General features: G+C 47.8%; 1 protein-coding gene across 5 annotated transcripts in view; it reads left to right on the plus strand.

Moving 5' to 3' along the window:
- Positions 1 to 22,605, plus strand: part of AP3B2 (adaptor related protein complex 3 subunit beta 2) — a 76,450-nt gene that overhangs the window by 13,393 nt on the left and 40,452 nt on the right. For 2 of the 5 annotated variants that reach the window (XM_061595109.1, XM_061595107.1), the window contains exons 2-9: positions 4,296 to 4,371; positions 5,539 to 5,613; positions 8,364 to 8,459; positions 12,898 to 13,058; positions 19,161 to 19,227; positions 20,149 to 20,331; positions 20,806 to 20,982; positions 21,619 to 21,716. In XM_061595109.1, the coding sequence (XP_061451093.1) occupies positions 4,296 to 4,371; positions 5,539 to 5,613; positions 8,364 to 8,459; positions 12,898 to 13,058; positions 19,161 to 19,227; positions 20,149 to 20,331; positions 20,806 to 20,982; positions 21,619 to 21,716 (933 nt within the window). Of the gene's footprint in view, positions 1 to 2,609; positions 2,715 to 4,295; positions 4,372 to 5,538; positions 5,614 to 8,363; positions 8,460 to 12,897; positions 13,059 to 19,160; positions 19,228 to 20,148; positions 20,332 to 20,805; positions 20,983 to 21,618; positions 21,717 to 22,605 lie in introns of those variants that run through there. The other 3 variants (XM_061595111.1, XM_061595108.1, XM_061595110.1) reach the window with 2 other exon arrangements.

Here is a 22,605-nt window from a genome sequence, read left to right on the forward strand (position 1 = left end):
AAGTTGTAGCTCTGTGAGAGATTTAACATTTCATCATACCAGTTTTCCAGTTTTAGTTTTTGCTAGTAACTATTAACCATATGCAAACAAGGTAAACAAAAGTTCTAAAGGGGGAAAAAGTATACCTTGTGTGTTTTTTTTAAAAAAAATGTATGTGCTTGATATAGCAGGTAGCATGTTAAAAGAGGGATTCCCCAGTCATCCATGGAGGATAAGGCCAGTGCCTGTGAATACCAGTTGCTGGGGAACATAAATGGGAGGCGGCTGTTGTGCTCATGCCTTGCTTGTGGGTTTCCCATAAGCATGTGGTTGGCCACTGTGAGAACAGGTTGCTGGAGCAAATCTGCCTTCGCTCAGATCCAGCAGGGCTATCTTACATTCTTTTGTGCAGGAAGGAATGCAAGATGATATGAGCCATCTGCAGTTCTTCTTAGTAATTTTTTTAAAAACCTGCTGCCTGGTTAATTGGGTGCACTTTTTTAGTTCAAAATAATTTAGATGCATGAAGCTTACCGATTGACTAAGGCTGCAATATCCTAACCCCATTTACCTGGGCATAAGCCTCACTGAATTGAATGGAAATGTACTTCTAAGCAAAGACCTGGTTAGGATTGCAGTCTAAGGCTGCAATTTTTAAACTCACTTTCCAGGGAGCAAATCCTATGGACCTCTGGCTGACATTTTGTTTTGTTTTATATACTATGGCAAGGCCAGATTCCTGCCTCTCTTAGCTGCTCAGATTCCCATACTTTTGAGCAGCTTGTCCAGCCAGTACTGCTGGAGATGAATTGAGGTGGGTGAAGATGCCTTGGCACGAATTAAGCATGATGGATGCTCCTTGTTGCCATCCAAAGCAAACACCAAAGAGAATGGTTGGGGACTGCAGGCAGTGCTGCAGTTTTGCATGAGGGTGGGGAACCCTGTTTACCCAGCAGGCTGGAGCCTTATCTTCCCCCCACGGGTCAGGTTTGAAATCAAGCCATGCAGACAAAAGCACAGTGCTTTGCAAGCCCTGATGTGGAGCTTGCAAAGCCCTGTGTGCTGCATTTTGCAAGTATCACAATCATCGAATGGCTTGGCCAAAATAGCTTTGCGGGCAAATGGGGAGGCCCAGTTAGGCCCTCCAGGCTCGGGTTTCCCTACCACTGTGGTAGACTCTGGACTTAAAGGCACTATTGGTAGTGATGGTGGGGAGTGCTCTCCTCTTAAGGTGGTGATATGAATTGCATACTTGGGAGCAGTCCTTCTGCTGAGTGGGGCCCTGGACGTCTGCCCCAAAGTCCTACCTGGATGGTGCCCCTGGCTGCTGGAGAAAGAGAAGCATAAATGGAGATGGAAGGCTGATGTGGGAAATGGCATGAGCTGAGGCCAATATTATGTTTTCTCCAAGCCGATGGCGGCTGGGGGTACCTGTAGCTTCCTAGGAGGGATCATCAGCTACACATGATCTCAGCCCAGAGTGTAATGCCTGGAGAGGACATGCTTGTAAAATGCCTTGCATTGATGTTGCTGTGGCAACTGCCTCTGAGCCACGGGTTCTTTTTTCAGGCTGCTGTGAATGAATTCCGGAGGGGGATAAATATTTCACAGGCTGCTGTGGGCTTGGATTCCTTTTTGCAAAGAGTTTGTCAGGATCAGGTTTCTCCTCGTGCCTCTCTCCCTCTTGTGTCTTTGTTCCTCTAGTCTCCGTTGGAAAGTTTGGGGGGGGGGGAAGGTTCTGGGGGGAGCAGAGTTTGAAGGATCCCTACTGTATGCGAACGAGTTGTGGCCTATAAGGGATGTATGTATGTGGCTCACCGGCCTTGCACCATGCATGTGTGAATATAGCTAGACTTGCATCCTCCCGTGAGCCTCTTGGCTCTTCCAAATGCACCATTCTTGGACACTCTCTTCTATGGAGAGATGGGTGTGCTTTGGGATTTAAGACCATAAGGGGTAGGGCCATAGCTCAGTGGTAGAGCATCTGCCTTGCGTGCAGAAGGTCCCAGGTTCAATCCCTGGCATCTCCAATGGGGCTGCCTGGGAGAGACTGCCTGTCTGAAACTCTGGAGAGCTGCTGCCGGTCAGTGCTGACAAGACTAAGCTACATGGACCAATGTTCTGACTCGGAACAAGGCAGTTTCCTGCGTTCCTATAAGAAGTGGCCTGCTGGATCAGGCCAGTGGCCCATCTAGTCCCGCATCCTGTTCTCACAGTGGCCAGCCAGATGCCTAAGGGAAGCCATTAAGCAGGACCTAAGCACAAGAGCACTCTCCTCTCCTGCAGTTTCCAGCAACTGGCGTTCAGAGGTGTACTGCCTCCGACAGGGGAGGCAGAACATAGTCATCATGACTAGTAGCCATTGATAGACTTAACTTCCATTAGTTTGTGAAACCCACTGCTGACACCATCACTGCGTCTTCTGGGAGTGAGTGACGTAATTTAACTACATGCTGTTTGAAACATCGTCATCATTATTTGCCTGTCCTGAATCTTTCACTTTCATCTACTTTGCGTTTCAGTGGATGGCCCCGAATTCTAGTGTTAGGAGTTAGGAAGAAAAACTTCTCTCTGTCCACCTTCTCCATGCCATGCATGATTTTGTTACTGTTTTACTAACCTGACATTAGGGGCAAGAGAATCATGGTTGTAGCCTTCATAGAGGGTCCCCAGAGGTGTGGAACGACCCCCCATGCGCTTGCTTGTGATGTTTTGCAACAGGTGAATGATTGCTGGTAAGTAGCTATATGAGGAGGGTGAAGGATGGGCTGATAGTGCCATTCAAAGCAGAATACTGCAACAGCCTCTGCAGTATGTATGACTGTTAAGCAACCGCTCAAGGCAGTGTACGTGGTTCTGCTCCCCCTCCCTTTATCCTCTTAACAACCCTGCTAGGTAGGCTAGACTGAGAGGTGGTGACTGGCCCAAGAGTTTCACTGCTCAGTGAGGATTTGAACCCCTGCTTCCTGAGTCTTGGTGCAACACTTTAACCCATGAGTGGAGTACCGGCCCTCCAGATGTTGTTGAAGTCCAGCTCCCACCAGCTGCAGCTAGAATGACACAATGGTCAGGGATGATGGGAGTTGTAGTCCTGCAGGTTCCCCATCCTTGCCTTATATGCTGTCTACCTGCAGCAGCCTGGAGAGAATTAATGACACCTCTGCGAAGAGGTGCCATTGCCATCTCCTTTAACCTCCATGCCCCTCCCAATCTGCACTGTGATTTTATTATCTTTATGAGTACGGCAGCCACTTCTTGAGCTGGCTAGAACAGCCTTAAAACCTTTTAAGGTGCAAGTTCGAGAGAGAGAGAGAGAGAGAGAGAGGTATGGGAAGCATCAATAAATACAAGCCTATGAGTTGCATCCTGTTTGCTCTCACTTGTTAAAAGCAACAACATTCTTCCCCTCTGTACTCTGTGTGTACTCTGTGTGTGTGTGCACAGTGCGTGTGTGTACACCCACTGTGGTGGGGGTTGCCAGCCTTTGGAGGATCATGGAAGCGTCTGGATTTTTGCACGAGTGCCATGGACACCACCCCCTCCGATCACTTCTCTCTCTCTTCCCCCAGATATACCCCCCACCCCCAAAAGAGAGGAAGTGAATGCATACTCCACGTTTCCAGTGGATCTGGGTAAATGCAGCGGAATTAACATGAGCCTTGAAAAGCACATAGAGCTCACAGAGGAGGTGGGAAAGAGTGTCATTCCTTGAATTTCCTCTTTCATCTCTATTTGCTTTTCAAGGGAGAAGAAGGTAACTCCTCTCAGCTCCTCGTGAGGAAGGAGGCAGTGAATGGGTGGGCTCAGAGGCTTTGCAGGTGCCGGGGGAAGACCTCCAAAGCCCCATTGTTCCCATGGGCACCATGGTGGCAACCCCTGCACTATGGTGACTGCTTCCTGCATCCGGCAAAGGGGTCCCCAGCCTGCAAAAGCATCCGCCGCAATAATCCTATATGCACCCTTACCTGGGAGTAAGTCCCATTGAATTCAATGGGACTTTCTACTGAATAGACATGGACATTGCCCTGCAAATCGGTTAGTCTTGAATTATTATTATTATTTATTACATTTATCCCCCGCCGTTCTTTTCATAATTGAAACCCAAGGCAGCTTACAAATGGTTCCCAGGCGGCCTCCCGACCAGGCCTGACCCTGCTTAGCTTCAGCAGGGAGCTGGCCTCATGTGCCTTCAGACCATAATCTGGGAAGGTCCTGCAACCGTGAAGATAGCTACTGCCTCCCTGAAATGTCTCTGCCCCTCCCTCCCACCCACCTACTCCCATGTTCCCATGACAAGAGCCCTCTTTGGTTTGCAGGCATGATGACCTGAAGGAGATGCTGGACAGTAACAAGGATTCCCTGAAGCTTGAAGCCATGAAGAGGATTGTAGCGGTAAGCGTTCCCTTGTCACTTGGCCATGGCCTCAGAAGAGGGCTTGTTTTCTCGGGGCAAAAATGAGGATGTGCCAACCTGGTTTTGCTGCTGACATTGTTCAGAAGCAACATAGGAAGCCACCTTATACCGCATCAGACAGGTGGTCCATCTAGTTCAGTATTCCCTGCACTGACTGGCAGCGGGTCTCCAGGCTTTCAGGCAGGGGACATTCCCAGTCCTACCTGGAGATGTCAGGGATTGAACCCGGGACCTTCTGCCTGCAAAGCAGATGCTCTGCCCCTGAGCCACGGCCTGTCCCTTTCTCTGTACTTGCTGTCTCAGCGCTTGCCTGTTTGGCTGCTGGCCCTGGCACTGATGCACGTGACGCTGCCCTGGCACTTAGTAAGTAAACTGTCACCTGTGCATTGCTGTGAGCATCACACATTCCTCAATATATGCTCTCTCTGTGTGTGTAATCAGTTTGAGACTTTCATCCTAGGGGCCAAACCAGGCATATTGTTACTCACAAAATTAGCAATTGTGCATGTTGTTTTTAAAAGGAAATTAGCACCTTTGGAGGGCCCATTTAGCTGTTTACTTAAAACACCCACACATTCAGGCACTTCCTAGTTGTGTGCATAATGTCAGGTACTGTATCCCAGCTTCTCATCATTCAGATAGAATCATAGCATTTTTGAATTCGAAGGGTCCATCAAGGTCATCTAGTCTGGCCCTCTGCTCAGCGCACTTGCAACTGCACTATCCTTGACACATGGCTGCCCAGTCTCCACTTCAACAAAGGAGAATCCATGTGGTTTCCTTCGCTCTGTTTTGGAGCCCCCTTTCCCTCTAAATTTCCAGACCCACCCAACAGCCAGTCCTTTCCCCCGAATTTTGAGGGAGTTCAACATGGCTTGTCCTCTCCTTTTAACTCCCCAACCCAGTTGTAGCCCTCTTGAAGAGGCTGATCATTGTAGTTTTAATTGGCAGCTTTGGAGACCAGGCATAGCAAAGGGATATGTACAGCCTGATGCCGTGTACTTGCTAATGAAAATACTGGGAGTGGGAAGATACCAGTATATGCAAGTAGTGAAAGTGGTTGAGCAATTAAAAGGGAAGGGTACGTGGGGACTGCAGACTTATTGACTAGTTACCCCATTACTTCTTCTCCTGCCCTCACCCCAGATGATTGCACGAGGCAAGAATGCATCAGATCTCTTCCCAGCTGTGGTAAAAAATGTGGCCTGCAAGAACATAGAGGTAAGCAATTATTATTGTTTTATATATTGCTTCATGCCAAAACCAGCAAAATAGGGTGCAATCACTTGCAGACAATGGCAGCAGCCTGGGACAGAGTCTAATAGGATGCAATCACTTGCAGACAATGGCAGCAGCCTGGGGCAGTCTCCCTCTCTCTCTCCCTCTCTCTCCCTCTCCCCCTCTCCCTCTCCAGAGATTGCTTTTGGCTTGTACCATGATCTAGAACAACCTGGGGTACTCTGGATGTTGCTGGACCCCAACTCCTGTCAGTCCTTGCTAGTGTGGCCAACAGTCAGGGAAGATAAGAGTTGGCGTCTGCAACATCTGGAAGGGTCCAGAATGGGGAATCTTGTCTAGGACAATCTAAGGTGAATAAAGAAAAGCTACCAGGCCCATGTGAGACCTTTAACGAATTGATTTGCGTAACGGAGGGACTCTTAGCGGGCTGATGTGGTTTCCTGGGAGAAAAGTTGCAGGGTTATATGAGCTGGTGTAACACGCATAAGGAGCCTGCAGTCCTCCAGATGCTGCTGGACTACAACTCCCACAATCCCTGACTATTGTGCTATGCTGCCTGGGGTGATGGGAGCTGGAGTTCAACAAAGTTCTGAGGGCCACAGGTTCCCATTCACTGTGTTACAGCTTCACTGCTTAGAATGGGAGGAACAAGCCAGGAAATCTCTGGGTAAGTTCCTGGCTCACCCACATGGGGAGCATTAGGTTAGCCACTATTTGTAAGCCTCATTCCTGCCCTATTTATTTATTTATTTATTTAATTTAATTTATATACCGCCCTAAGCCCAAGGGTTCTCTGGGCGGTGTACATAAAATAAAGCAATCAGGAATATATAAATACAATAAAACAATAGAATCAAACCAACAAAGGTAAACAAAAATAATCAGACAGTAGCAAAATACAACAATACATATAATAATACGCATTAAAATGCCTGGGAATATAAAAAGGTTTTCACCTGGCGCTGAAAAGATAGCAGCGTCGGCGCCAGGCGCACCTCATCGGGGACACCATTCCATAGTTCGGGAGCCACAACTGAAAAGGCCCTATTTCTAGTCACCACCCTCCGAGCTTCTCGATGGGATGGTACTCGGAGGAGGGCCTTAGATGTTGAGCGCAGTGTACGGGTAGTTTCATATTGGGAGAGGCGCTCCACCAGGTATTGCGGTCCCATGCCGTGTAAGGCTTTATAGGTCAAAACCAGCACTTTGAATTTAGCCCGGAAACAAATAGGAATAATAGTAATAATAGTGGCCTACATTAAAGTGCTGTTGTATAGATTACTGAGGTAATGCCCCAAGCATTTATATAGCACTGAGTCCTGATTATCTCAAGGAGTGTCTGCTCCCTTACCCCTCAACATTTAAGATTGACTAACAAGCCTCTGCATAAAGTTCCATCTCACATGGAGGTTAGACCTTTGTGAGCAGGGCCTTCTTTGTGGCAGCTCCGGAACTCTAGAATGCCCTCCTACAGAAATCCCACTTGGGTCTCTGCCTCTTGTCTTCTCAAAGGCAGCTTAGTTATTTGTATTGCTGATTTTACCTGATTTTTTAAACTATATTATGATACAACTATAATAAAATGTATGTAGATGTGATTTGGTTGCCTTCTAATATATGTACAACAAAACCTCACTATAACGCAGCTTGCTGTACTGTGGATTTGGTTATACCATGGATATCACGATGTCCCCGAGTATATACGGTACTGCGGTTTTTGTTATAACACGGAACCTCATAACACAGGGGCATCGTTTGTTCCCCAACCCTCACAGTTTAATGAGCTTCTACTGCATATACCTTATATATCCCTTTGGAAACTTGCAGTGGGAGGTACTAATAATATTTCATTTATTTATTTATTATTCGTTTTATATCTCTTCCTCCCAGTAGGAGCCCAGGACGGCAATATATATATTTCAAGTAAATAAAAAAGAAGTATTTTGTTATAGAAGTATAATTGCTGTCACCATATAGAGACAAGGTGTCCAGCCAGTTGGCTACACTACCTGGGCATGGAATGCAATTCCAAAGTGCAACCACCTTGGCCACTCAAGTATATGGTCCTTATGAAAGTGGGGCACAGAGGATTCTGGAAGAAATCCCCTCTCTTGGAATGCCTTTTGTACAGCCATATGTTGGCTGCGTTTGCATATAACACTAAACCGGAGGTGGGCAAGTGTGTCCCCCACCCCAGATGCTGTTTGACTTGGCTTCCATCACCTCTGACCACCAGCTGTTCTGGATACATACAAAAATGTGTGCATTAGGAGAAATGTGCATGAAAATGTTGATGAATTTTCATGAGGGCTGTTAAAAAATAATAATTTGCAAGCTGATGTAGAAATGTAGAGAACTGAAGATCGGAAAAATGAGAATCTGAGAGGACCCAAAATGGACAGATTTGCCCGTCCCTACTCTTGACCCATGAAGTGCTCCCTTTTGTCTCTCCACTAGATGCCACTAGCCTCTGCTCCTATCCTACTAGGCTCCACCCACTGACCTGCCAGGCATCACCTTTTAGCTCCCTGGCTCTGCCCCTTGAGCCTCAGGAGACTTGCAGTCCTTTCAGTATTGTTCCTTTTTGAGGCAGATGGGACACTTCTTGCTTTATTGGCGTTTCCTCGGATGGAAAAAGCTGCTGTCGCTCAGAAAGCCATTGCTGTAGGCCGAGGCGAGAACTGGCAGGGCAGGATGGCTAGTTCTACATAATGGTGCTCTTTCTCTGGCAGGTGAAGAAGCTCGTGTATGTCTACTTGGTCCGATATGCAGAAGAACAGCAAGATTTGGCCTTGCTGTCCATCTCTACCTTCCAGAGGGGACTCAAGGTTGGATGCTTTTGGGAGGGCGGAGACTGGCTTTGCTTTTGTCCTAGGGATCCAACGAGGGCTCATTGCTCCAGGGTGGAGTAGCCATACGACAGGCTACTTAAGCGACTTCCTAAGACCCAACTTGGGTGCTTTCCTCCCATTGCAAATAGTGGGAGCAGCTTAATTGAGACCATGACAGGGACAAAGGCTTTGTGGCCCTCACTCCAGCAGAGGTTGGTCCATCTGGGGCAAAAGGAGCTATGCCCCCCAACCTCTCTCTGCCCTCCGTCATGTGCCTGCCATCTTACTCGCATCCAGACCAGGGGATGGCTCCAGCTGTCAGCTTTCTCCTCCTCAAGTCTCCTTGTTGCCCCTTGTAGGGAGGAGGGATGGGGGCAAAACTAGAATTCATTGGCTCTGCCTGTCCTTGGCTCTGGCCCCACCTACTGTTGGCTTCTCTGCCTTCAGCCCCACCAGTCACCACTGTGCCCCCCCATTCCAGCTATTTTTTCATTTTCATTTTTACAAAAAGCAGCTGTACATAGAGAGGTGAAGGCCCAGGAAAAAATGGAAAAATATCGGGGGGGATGTTTTTTCTCCCCCAGCTTTTTCTGAATTTTCCGTTTTTTTTCTGGAAAGATTTTTTTAAAAGCACAGAAGAATGGGGCAGGGACCTGTTCGCCCTCCAAATTTCCTACATGACAAAATGTCACATCTAGTTTGATCGTCACACTCTTCTGTATTTTCAGTGTAACCTTCCACCCCTGCAGGTGTTTCCTCTTTGCCAATATACCACACTAGGATTCCTAAAATGCTGTCTTGGTGTGGGTTGGGTTTAATCTTCTACACCCATCCTCCTTGCTGGTAGAGACTGGAGAGTTGGCCTCTGGTTCCGGCCCCTGCATCTCAGCTGACAGGTCAGGTTTCTTTCTGAGATGTAAATCAACCAGGCAGGGTTGAATTTAACCCAGAGAAATGTGAAGCTCATGAACAGTAGGAGAAACTAGATGATTGGGGAAGAGGGGTCTTTCTGGAGCCAAGCCTTTTACATTGAACTGGCTCTCACGTAGCTTGAAAGAGGTCCATAGGAACCTAGGAACATGCAAATCTGTCTTATACTGAAAATCACCCTGTGCTTTACAGATTACAGCAAAGCCTTTGATTGTGTAGAGATCATGAAATAATATGGAATGCTTTAAAAGAAATGTGGGTGCCACAGCATCTGACTGTGTTGATGCACAACCTATACTCTGGACAAGAGGCTACTGAAAGGACAGAATATGGAGAAACCGATTGGTTGCCCATTAGAAAGGAAGTGAGACGGGGTGTATTTTATCACCCTATTTGTTTAATCTATATGCAGAACATATCACATGGAAAGCAGGATTGGACCAAGATGAAGGAGCTGTGAAAATTGGAGAGAGAAATATGAATAATTAAAGATATGCAGATGATACCATACTACTAGCAGTAAACAGTAATGATTTGGAACGAATGCTGATGAAAGTTAAAGAGGAAAGCATAAAAGCAGGAGTATGGCTGAATGTCAAGAAGTCTAAAGTAATGATAACAGAAGATTTATGTAACTTTAAAGTTGTCAATGAGGACACTGAACTTGTCAAGGATTATCAATACCTTGGCACAGTCATTAACCAAAATGGAGACAACAGTCAAGAAATTAGAAGAAGGCTAGGACTGGGGAGGGCAGCTATGAGAGAACTAGAAAAGGCCCTCAAATGCAAAGATGTATCACTGAACACTAAAGTCAGGATCATTCAGACCATGGTATTCCCGATCTCTATGTATGGATGTGAAAGTTGGACAGTGAAAAAAGCAGATAACAGAAAAATCAACTCATTTAAAATGTGGTGTTGGAGGAGAGCCTTGCAGATACCATGGACTGTAAAAAAGACAAATAATTGGTTGTTAGAACAAATTAAACCAGAACTATCACTAGAAGCTAAAATAATGAAACTGAGGTCATCATACTTTGGACACATAATGAGGAGACATGATTCACTAGAAAAGACAATAATGCTGGGAAAAACAGAAGGGAGTAGAAAAAGAGGAAGGCCAAAGAAGAGATGGATTGATTCCATAATGGAAGCCACAGACCTGAACTTTCAAGATCTGAACAGGGTGGTTCACGACAGATGCTGTTGGAGGTCGCTGATTCATAGGGTTGCTGTAAGCTGTAATCGACTTGAAGGCACATAACAGCAACAACTTTCCCAACTCTACCTGGATATGCCAGGGATTGAACTTGGGACCTTCTCCACGCAAGGCAGATGATCTACCACTGAGCTAAAGTCCTTCCTTTGTAGGATGCTATCTGTACCGCTGCTAACAACGGACTAAGGGCAGTGATGGGGGACCTGTGTCCCTCTAGGTGTTGTTGGAGATCCAGTTCCCCACCACCCCACCCAGCATGGCTGATCATCAAGGATGATGGGATGAGGATAAGGCCACATTCACACTAGTCATTTACTCCACTATCATTCCATTTTAAACAGTCATGGCTTCCCCCAAAGTATCCTGGGAAGTGTAGTTTGTGAAGGGTGCTGAGAGTTGTTAGGAGACCCCTATTCTTCTCACAGAGCTATGGTTTGCCGTAGTGCTGATGGGGAATTTTGGGATTCGTTGGACAGGGGGTCCTAGATGAAATTGGAGACACAGGCTTGCACAGGGGTGGGAATTATACTTCAGAAGACTCCAGGGCCTTGCCTCCCCTTTGACTCCAAATGAACCAAAGTGGGGGTTAGCCGAGCACTAGTATATACAACAATTGCTTGTATATAAACAAATCCCCATCAGTGCTTCAACAGTCATTTCCTCTTTACAGAAAACTCTTGAGAACTGTAGCTGTGTGAGGGGAACAGGAGTCTTCTAACGTCCCTCAGCACCCTTCTCAAACTACAGTTTAAAGAGGAATAATAGTAGAAGAAATGTCTGGCATGAATAGTGGCTTTTCTGCTGTGTTTTAGGGCTAAAGACCTTTAAAAGCAGCTCATGATTAAAAAAAAAATGTATCACAAAATACAAAATGACATCTCCAGTCCAGTCATTAAAATTGTCACGATGAACTGTCCTACGAGGATCTGGACCTCCCAGTGATTGTCCGTCCAGCTGAACAGAGAAGAGTTCCACCATGTAGCCCTGAAGTCCCTGGAAGGAGAAGCCCAAGGCTATCTCCAAAAGACACCCTGGAAAGACCCTTTGGGGTAGTTTCCTGATCCGCCTCCAGCAGAAGGACCCCCAAGGAGGTTGAGTCACCCCTGCCCCACAAAAGTGTCAGCCTTGGGGGACCCAAACCCAGGCAGCTGGTTCATCGACAGAGCCCTTGAGTAAAGGGCTCCTTGTGAGCAATGACAATCCTCAAGGGTTGAGACTGTTAGAACAGACTCAGGTATCGACTGGTGGTCTTTGGTGTGGTCTGGAGGCCAGGCTATATTAGGCTTGTTGGAGTCTGTCGTTTTGTTAGAGACAGCACATGTCATCCAGCTCCCTATGCCTAAACCTGACTCCTTTGCCTTGCTTGCCTTCTGGGCCTCCTCAGTTGCCAACTCCTGGTGTCATTTGGAGTTGACAATTGGATCTCTTCTGCCCTACCTCGGACTGACCTTGACATTGCTTTCTGGACTCCCCTTGCTAAGTTTGGTGATATTGTGGTGCTGGACCCTTTGTGACAGAGCCCAGATGTCCTGGCTGGGAAGATATTGCCCCACCTCATATTTAGTCATTGAAGAGAGGACTGAAAGCCATTTTGTAACTAGTGCACAGCGAGGCAAGTTTTATGAACAGCATAAACTGTGTCCTATTTCCAAGGGGATGTTTTGAAGAGCTCTCCTTGTATTTGAGCCTGTGTTGGAAAGCTACCAGCCTTGTCAGAAATCAGTGGGTAAGTGCAACAGACTCTGTTGCACTTACAGGCAGCCTGTACCATCAAATAAACAATAAAGTTTAAAATGACACTAGGTATCTAAACTAAAGGCAGATTGAAAAAGAAGCACTTGGAGGAAAGCTGACTTATTCTTAGTAAGACCACTGGTCCATCTAGCTCAATATTGTCTACACTGACCGGCAGTGACACTAACCAGGGTTTCAGGCAGGAGTCTCTCCCAGTGCTACCAGGAGATGCCAGGGATTGAACCTGGGACCTTCTGTGTGCGAAGTAGATGCTCTGCCGCTGAGCTGCAGCCCTTCTCCATATCACTGACCTGATTCCACACCCCTAGGCTAAAGTAAGGAGATGTACAAAGTGAGGGAACCAACAATTGCATGTAAAATACAGCTTGTAAGATTATCCCATGCTTTTGGCCCCATCGCAAGGCGTTGTCTCTCTCAGGAAGTGGTTATGTTGAAGAGGTGTTGGGATCAAGAGATTGTCCCAAAACCCTACCCGTTGGAAGAGCACACCAGCCTTGAGTGTTTGCTATAAGCTTTCCTTTTGCCGCAGGATCCCAATCAGCTGATCCGAGCCAGTGCCCTCCGGGTTCTTTCCAGTATCCGTGTGCCCATTATCGTGCCCATCATGATGCTAGCCATCAAGGAGGCAGCGTCAGACATGTCCCCGTATGTGCGTAAAACGGCAGCTCACGCCATCCCCAAGCTGTACAGGTAAGTGGGAGCACCTGCCTTTAATGCCCCGGAACCCAAATTGTCTAGGCAGCCTTGCAATATCTTCATTTGTGCCAGTGATGCTAAGTTTGGTTGCTGGAATTCAATGGTGCCTCCTTCCTTCCTTCCTTCCTTCCTTCCTTCCTTCCTTCCTTCCTTCCTTCCTTCCTTCCTTGTCGTGTCCAGGGCTGGACTCAGGAATCAGACCAGTTGATGAAAGCAATTCAGTTTTTATTAAAGTGATATCCAGACAGAGACTATGTCTCCTCATGAAGCAACACAATACACGTGTCCTGCGACATGCAAGGGAGTTGACAGAACAAGGAATTCACATTCATCCGGTCCCTTAAGGAGGGGGCTTTTTTTGCGCAAATTCTCTCACTCCGCCTCAACATACTTTCATCCACGCCCCTTCTCTCTCTCCCCCTTGCGCGTTTCTGCTGTCTCCTAGTCCGGGGTGAAGGGGGAAGCTCTGCCCCCTCCTCTTCTGAGAGTTCAGACTCGAGGATGAGTGAGAGCGGGGGGGCTTGGCTTAAACTGTCGAGCGGGCTTTTCTCTGGCTGAGGAGGGAGTTGCATTCCCCCTCCTTTCGCCTCTAACTGTTCTGGTCTGGTAAGGGGGGTGAGCGTGGGAAGTTCCTGGGAATCGTCTGTGCCTGGAGCTTCAAGGTCTTTACTGCTAAACAGTCCTGTCTCTGGGACGTCTCCCCCCTCCTCTTCCTCTAATGCACACAGCTCTGGGAAAGTGATCTGCTCCTCCTCCTCCTCCTCTGAAGTGCTAGGGCCCCAATCCTGCATCCTGACACCATCCCCTCTCTCATGCTGTGCCCCCCCTCCACTGGTCGGCGTAGGACGATGGGGAAACCTTTGATGGAATTCTTTCACTAATTCTGGGACGTGCACATCCCTCTCATTTTCCCGTGATCTGTCAGCTGGCCCATACCCCTTCCAGTGAATTAAGTATTGTAATTGATTACGCCTCTTTCTGGAACCAAGAATCTGTTCCACTTCAAACTCTGGTTGTCCATCCACTAGAATGGGTGCCCCCGGAACCTCCACTGGTCGTAAATCGCTGGGAGGGGCTGCGTTCGTTAACAAGGAGCGATGAAACACAGGATGTATTTTGAAAGTAGCTGGCAGCTTCAGTCTATAAGCCACGGGATTAATTTGTGCCTCTACTTCAAAGGGCCCCACCCGCCTGTCCTGCAGCTTCCTACATTTGCCCGGCATCTGAAGGAAGCGAGTGGACAACCATACCTGGTCTCCTGGTTGGAGGGGGCCCCCCTCTCTTCGGTGCTGATCAGCAATTCGTTTATACTCAATTTTGGCATCGTTTAATTGTTGTTTAAGTACCTGCTGCACGGCCTGTAGTTCCTGTAGAAATTCCCCTGCTGCCGGCACAAGCACACTCTCTGTACTGCTGGGGAAGGCTTTGGGATGGAATCCATAGTTAGCAAAGAAGGGTGTTTGCCCAGTGCTAGTGTGCAAGGAATTATTATAGGCAAACTCTGCAAAATGCAAATAGGAAACCCAGTCAGTCTGTTGATAAGACACATAACAGCGTAAATACCTCTCTAGAACCACGTTCAGTTTTTCCGTCTGCCCGTCCGTTTGGGGGTGATGAGCCGAAGAAAGTTTTAACTCTGTCTGCAACTGTTTCCAAACTGCTCTCCAGAATTTAGCTGTGAATTGCGTTCCCTGATCCGAAACTAAGCAATTTGGCAAGCCATGCAACCGGTAGATTTCCTTTATGAACAGCTTGGCCGTCTCTCTAGCCTCTAAGGCCCCTGGGCAAGGGAGGAAATGTGCCATCTTTGTAAGGGAGTCCACGACGACCAATATGGCCATCATTCCTTGTGACTTCGGTAAATCAGTTATAAAATCCATGGATAAGTCCTTCCAGGGTTCGTTCGGAGTAGAGAGGGGCTCCAGCAATCCAGGGGGTCTTCCCGTGTTTGTTTTCGCCCGCATACAGAGAACAGGATTTTACATAGTTCTCAATGTCTCTGCGCATTTGGGGCCACCAAAAGTCTTTGGCTACATTCTGAATGGTCTTAAAGATGCCAAAGTGCCCAGCTGTGATAGAATCATGACATTGACGCAAGATTCTGAGTCTTAGATCCCCCTTTGGCACATATCTGGCGGCTTTAAACCACAACAATCCATCTCTCCAATGGAAGCTTACTTCTGGATCCTGACTCTGTCCTATCTCCTGAATATACTGTTGCATGCCTGGATCCTCCTCTTGAGCCCTTTTGAGCTCTTCTTCCCAAGAAGGCTGACAAGATCCCAACATCAGCTTCTCTGGCGGAACAACGTACTGGGGTTGGTTGTCAATTTCTCCTCCTTTGTATTGTGGTTGCCTGGATAGAGCATCTGCTCTCTGGTTTTTGGCATGGGCATGGTAAGTAATCTTGAAGTTAAACCTGGCGAAGAACTGCGACCAGCGTATCTGTCTCTGGTTCAGCTTTCGAGCCGTCTGTAAACTCTCCAGGTTCTTGTGATCTGAACGCACTTCTATCTGGTGCTGAGCTCCCTCTAAATACTGTCTCCAATTTCTGAAAAAATCCTTGATGGCTAGTAACTCCTTTTCCCACACTGTGTAATTCCTCTCCGCATCCATTAATTTTCTGGAAAAGTACGCGCAGGGGTGTAGCTCCGTTCCTTCCCCATTCAGCTGCAAGAGAACTCCCCCAATGGCAAAATCTGAAGCATCCGCTTCCATGACGAAAGGATGGGTAGGGTCGGCAAAACGCAAAATAGGCTCAGAGGAGAACTTTCCCTTCAGCTCTTCGAAAGCGCTTGCAGCGTCCTCTGTCCATTGAAAATTTCTTTTTCCCCTTTAACAGTCAGTGAGAGGGGCTGTTAACTTGGAAAAGCCTGGAATGAGCTTTCTGTAATAGTTGGCAAATCCCAAAAAACATTGTACATCCTTTTTAGTGGTCGGTTGCCCCCAATCCAATATACAACTCACTTTTTCTGGGTCCATTTCCACTCCTTCTGCTGAGATGCGATATCCAAGAAAGCCCAAAGACGATAGGTCAAACCCACATTTCTCTAACTTAGCATACAAATGGTTCTCTCTCAGTCTTCCCAACACAGTTTTCACATGCTGATCATGGTCTTCTTGGTTCTTTGAAAACACCAGAATATCATCTAAATAACAAATTACATACTTGTCCAGGAGGTCTCTAAACACTTCGTTCATGAACTTTTGAAACACGCCAGGACTTCCACAAAGTCCGAATGGCATTACCAAATATTCAAATTGACCATAGGAGGTCAGAAATGCTGTCTTTCATTCATGTCCCTCCTTCATTCTGATCAGATTGTATGCTCCTCTTAAGTCCAGTTTCGTGAAGATTTTTGCAGAGTGCAGTCGGTCTAACAACTCCGAAATCAGGGGCAGCGGATAGCTGTTAGGAATAGTGATTTGATTTAAGGCACGGTAGTCATTACAGGGTCTGAGCTCACCCCCCTTCTTCTTCATGAACAACAGGGGCGCTCCAGCGGGGGACTGCGAGGGACGTATAAATCCTCGCTTCAGTTTTTTCTCCAGAAATTCCCTCAGTGCCTCTCTCTCTTTCTCTGTGAGAGAGTAAATTCTTCCCGATGGAATGCTTGCTCCTGGCACTAAATCAATTGCACAGTCATAAGGGCGGTGGGGGGGGTAAGATCTCTGCCTCTTTCTCATCAAACACATCTTTAAATTCCACATACTTCGAGGGAAGGGTCACTTGTTCGACCTCCTGCACTGCCCCTGCCAGGGTGTTTTTGGTTCCTTCTGGTTGGCAGTTTTCATGGCAATACTGAGAAGTGAACCATAACACAGCATCCTTCCAAGCTATCTTTGGGTCATGCTTGGCTAACCAGGGCATTCCCAGAATCACATCAAAGTTCGAGAGGTCTGACACATACAGCGAAATGAACTCTTCGTGTCCCGGGATTTGTAGTTTCAATTCCTCCGTTGCTCGCGTTACCCCCCCCTCCTTTCAAGGGTCTCCCATCTATGGTCTCCACAGACAAGGGAGAGTCCAGTTTCCACTGGGAAATTCCGTAACGCTTTGCTAGCTCTGCATCAATAAAATTGGTGGTCGCTCCACTGTCAATCAGCGCTGTGGAGTTAAACATGACCCCTTTGGGAGTTATAATCCGAATGGGTAGCACCAAGACTCCTTTTGAAGGAGGATTTGCCACCTGAGGCCCTTTGTACAACGTGGCCCCCAGTCCACTGGCCTGTACGTGGACTGGGTTCGTTAGTTTCCCGCCGGCTCTGGTTTTTTCCCTTTCAGTTTGCAATCCCTAGCCACGTGGTTCGGCTTGGAACAGTAAAAGCAGAGACGTTCTCGACGTCGCCTCTCCTTTTCTTCTTCCGACAGCTTCGGCCTGCCCCCCCCCGTCCTTCGGTCGCGTTACCTGGTGTTCCTGGGGTTGAAAGGGTCTTGATACGAGATGCTGAAACTGAGTATCTCTGGATCTCCTGTTTCTTTTCCAGGCGCCTTCCTTCCAACCGGTGATCAATCTGTAAGCACAGTCTGATCAGTCCAGGAAGATTATTTGGAGGGGTAGTTCTAGCCAAGTCATCCAAGATTTCAGGACTCAGTCCACTCCTATACATAAACATCAAGGCTGCATCATTATAACCAGTTTCCTGGGACAGAATTTTAAAAGCATTGGTGTACTCCGACACTGTTCCTTTTCCTTGCTTCAAGGCGCCCAACTGCCTAGCCACAGTCTCAGCCCTTTGAGGGTCCTGGAACATCTCAGTCATGGCTCGCATAAATTCTCTATATCTCCCCAGAAGGCCATCCTTTCTGACCAGGTACGGAGTTAACCATTTGGCAGCTTCTCCTTCCAAGAGACTGATCACGAAGGCCACTTTGGCCACATCACTAGGAAACTCTGCATTCCTGATGTCCAAATACAATTCACATTGAGCCACGAAAGTAGAGAGCTGCTCACTCTGTCCCGCATATTTTGGTGGCAATCCTATAGGAATCTTCACCACAGCGGCCTGAGGGGCTGTTCGCAACTGATCGATCGTGGTTTTCAAGGTCTGATTGTCAGTCTTCAATGTCCTGACAGCCGCTAACAAGGTTTGAACATCTGCCTGTAGATCCGCCACAGTAGTCCTCAGGTGTCTCACTTCCTCCGTCTCAGAAGTGGGATTTGTTCCCCCTGCTGCCTTTTCCATCTTGTCACGTTCAAGCGGTGGGAGCGTTGAGGGTGAAATAGGTGGTTCTGTCAATCTGTCGTGTCCAGGGCTGGACTCAGGAATCAGACCAGTTGATGAAAGCAATTCAGTTTTTATTAAAGTGATATCCAGACAGAGACTACGTCTCCTCATGAAGCAACACAGTACACGTGTCCTGCGACATGCAAGAGAGTTGACAGAACAAGGAATTCACATTCATCCGGTCCCTTAAGGAGGGGGCTTCTTGGCGTGAATTCTCTCACTCCGCCTCAACATACTTTCATCCACGCCCCTTCTCTCTCTCCCCTTTGTGCGTTTCTGCTGTCTCCTAGTCCGGGGTGAAGGGGGAAGCTCTGCCCCCTCCTCTTCTGAGAGTTCAGACTCGAGGATGGGTGAGAGCGGGGGGGCTTGGCTTAAACTGTCGAGCGGGCTTTTCTCTGGCTGAGGAGGGAGTTGCATTCCCCCTCCTTTCGCCTCTAACTGTTCTGGTCTGGTAAGGGGGGTGAGCGTGGGAAGTTCCTGGGAATCGTCTGTGCCTGGAGCTTCAAGGTCTTTACTGCTAAACAGTCCTGTCTCTGGGACGTCTCCCCCCTCCTCTTCCTCTAATGCACACAGCTCTGGGAAAGTGATCTGCTCCTCCTCCTCCTCCTCTGAAGTGCTAGGGCCCCAATCCTGCATCCTGACACCATCCCCTCATGCTGTGCCATGTTGTGAGGTCTTGGAAGGATTAGAGGACATGATAGTCAGGAACCTAGACAATAACTTAATTTTCTTCTCTCCTATAAAAACAGAACAGCTACACAAAGCTCCTGGTTCCTTCCCTACATACAACTAAATCAAGTGCCATCTAGTGACTAAAGTACATAACGACACTTATCCACACAGTGGTTTTGTCTTTTGTCTTTGCAGCCTTGATTCAGACCAGAAGGACCAATTAATAGAGGTCATTGAGAAGCTGCTTGCAGATAAGACGACGGTGAGTAAGGCTGGCAACACTGAAGGGCGTTTTTTGGGAGGAAGGGGAAATGAGTTGATAAAAAAAAACCCCAAGGGTCTTGTGGTATCTTTAAAGGCTAACCAATTTATTCTGGCATACGTTTTCACAGATGATGGGGGGCCTGTGGTCCTCCAGCTCTTGGTCTCCAACTCGCATCTCCCTTAACCATTGGCCATGCTGACTGGGGCTGATGGGAGTTCAAATCCAACAAGAGCTGGGGACCCAAAGGTTGGGAAAGACTGCTTTTAAGTTGTTACAAGAGTCTTTTTGTACGTTTTGCTGCAACTCACTAACACAACAGTTACTTCTGTGGAAGTGTTTTTTTAAAATGTATTTAAAGGTTCTCTTCCCTCCCCAGTACTAAGGCTCTTTGTGCTGAATTTTCCAAGCAGAGCGGCAAAGTTTAGCCTGGTTGGGATTGTAAAAGAGGCTGCTACTTCCCTATTAATTCTATTTTTGCTATTGATTTGGTGCCGAACTGGCATCTGTTCCATACCAGGTGGGAATCCAGTGCTACTCCTACTCAGACTTGAAATGAATAGACAAGCCAAACTTAGGTCCATTAATTTCAATGGGTCTACTCTGAGTAGGACTTACTTGAATTCAACCCTATCTTTATTAGCTTCAATGGGTCTACTCAGAGTAGGACTTAGTTGAATTCAACCCTATCTTTATTAACTTCAGTGGGTCTGCTCTGAGTAGGACTTAGTTGAATTCAACCCTATCTTTATTAACTTCAGTGGGTCTACTCTGAGTAGGACGACCAGTGAATACAACCCCTTAGTTTTAGTTAGCCGAAGAAGAGTTCTGAAAACATTGCCCCTCTTCAGGCTGTATGAGCCCAACACAGTCTTTGCGTTGGTGAGAATCGGTTTCCCCCTGCTTGTTTGTCTTGGTCAGCTGGTGGCTGGCAGCGTCGTGATGGCCTTTGAGGAAGTTTGCCCGGAGCGCATCGACCTCATCCACAAGAACTACCGCAAGCTGTGCAACCTGCTGATTGACGTGGAAGAGTGGGGCCAGGTGGTGATCATCAACATGCTGACGCGCTATGCCCGCACCCAGTTCCTCAGCCCCAACCAGAATGTGAGCAGAGGATCAGATAAGAGAGGAGCTTGTCGGGGTGTATGTGGATGTGCCGGAGGCTGGAGATGAGTTCTCCTAAATCTGGGGCAAGGGCTGCTTGCAGCTCAAGGGCCACTTGCAGCCCTCAGTGGCCTTTTCTGCGCCAGGACGTTTTTAGGGGAAAAGCCATAGCTGAGTGGTAGAGCATTTGACCTGCATGCAGAAGGTCCCGGGTTCAAGCCCCGGCATCTCCAGATAGGGCTGGGAGAGGACCCAGTCTGAAGCCCTTTAGAGGTGCTGCCAATCAGTGTAGACAGTCTGGGCATGGTGGACCAATGGCAAACTGGACGGGTTTCCCACCGTATTCTGGGGACGGGATGGGTTAGAAGCAAGTGAAGTGGTGCATGTTGCGTGTGTGAATGGGATGGCAAAAAGGACAGCAACCCTTTTGCACCATCCGCATTGTGTGCCTCCGGTTCCCGTTGGGTCTGGCAGGAGTCCCTCCTGGAAGAGAGTGCTGAGAAAGCTTTTTACGGCTCCGAAGAGGAAGACTCAAAGGACGACAACGGAGAGCCTGCCTCCTTGGTGAAACGCAAGCCTTACGTCATGGACCCTGACCACCGCCTGCTTCTGCGCAACACCAAACCCCTGCTGCAGAGCCGCAACGCTGCGGTGAGCCCTCCTCTGTTCTTCCTCTCTGGGGGAAACAGAGCTTCTTGAGAGTAACAGAACTCCCCTTACCTCCACGGTCAATGAAATGGGTGCAGGCAGTGGAGGCTGGTGGCTTTAATGTCACTGGGGCAGTGAAGCAGCTCCAGGTTTTAGTCGGAACTTTCAAGGAGCTGCCCAAGGTGCTGAAAGTTGAAAGCACCATGGATAGTGCCTTGAAAGTTCGGACTAAAGCCCAGAGCAGATTCGCTGTCCCACTGACATTGAAGCCGCCAGCCTCCACTGGGTGCAGGCAAGATGAGTGTGAGACAACCCATCTCTTCGCAAGTACAAGCAATGAAAGGCAATGGTCCGCAGTGCAGATCTGCATAAAATTTGCATATGCTGATTATATGTCTATGCATATTATGATGGCGGGTGCTGCTTTGTAGTATGCTCAGCAGCTCTGGAAGCAAAGTTTAAAAACAGTTTTCCAAACATGGAAGGGGGAATGGGTAGAAGATCTACAGCCCAGTGCAAAAAACCTGGAACTTGGAACACTGCCCCCTGTTGGTAGATACATCTTCCCCCCCCCCCGTGTAAGCATATCCTGTTTTCTTGCTGTTGAGCCCTTGTGGCACAAATCCTTTCTCTCTGCAGGTGGTGATGTCTGTTGCTCAGCTCTACTTCCACCTTGCTCCAAAGGCTGAGGTTGGGGTCATTGCTAAGGCACTGGTGCGTCTCCTCCGAAGCCACAGGTCTGCAACTTGCCTCCCTCCCATGCATCCCCATCCTAATGTCTCTTTTCTCCTCCTGGTATTCTTGGGAAGCATCCCAAGGACAGGGCAGAGCTGAGCATTTTTGTGAGCATTAAGGAAACACTCATCTGTAGGCTACAACTTGCTATGTTTGCCGTGCCTGCATTTTTCGTGGCTTTACCTCTGGTCATTAGAAGGGGACAAGTGGGACATGCAATAAAATGGTGCGGTATGAAGTGCTCTTGTCCAGGGTTCCAGCTAGCCTGCCATGCTGTTTTCCAAGTTATTCCATTCCAACCCTTCCTAGTTTTCTCCCCTGCCGCCCCTTTTCAAACAATCAGTCAGTGTTCTGTGGGTCACTGAGCATGCCCTTTGCTTTTTTTGAGGTGTTCCCCTTACATTTAGGATATTTTTTTTTACTTCTACAAACTTTGAGGTTCTCCCTAACCTGCTGATATTTCTCTCTTGTGTACAGATGGTACCATTTCCACACTTGGAAAATAAGTCTGGACAAGCAGAGAGGCCTCATTGAGAAGCTTATCAGCATTATTAAGAACATAAGAAACTGCCTTGCTAGATCAGACCAGAGTTCCCTTTAGTCCAACATTTTGTCTCTAGCATTGTCATTGGGAACCAAGAAGAGTCAGAGCAGAGATAAGGAACTTGTGGCTCTCCCGGCGTTGCTGGACTTGAGTTCCCATCATCTCTGACCATTAGCCATGCTGGCTAGGGGTGATGGGAGTTGCGAGTCCAACAACGTTGGGAAGACCGCAAGTTCCCCACCCCTGACTTAGAGCCAAGGAACAAGGCAAGGGTGAGGACAAGTCAGAAGCCCAGAAATACTGTATTGCCCAGATGAGCCAAAAAGAGAAATAATCCTCGGAGATTC

This window comes from Rhineura floridana, chromosome 14 (genome assembly GCF_030035675.1).
Source record: "Rhineura floridana isolate rRhiFlo1 chromosome 14, rRhiFlo1.hap2, whole genome shotgun sequence".
Taxonomy (NCBI): domain Eukaryota; kingdom Metazoa; phylum Chordata; class Lepidosauria; order Squamata; family Rhineuridae; genus Rhineura; species Rhineura floridana.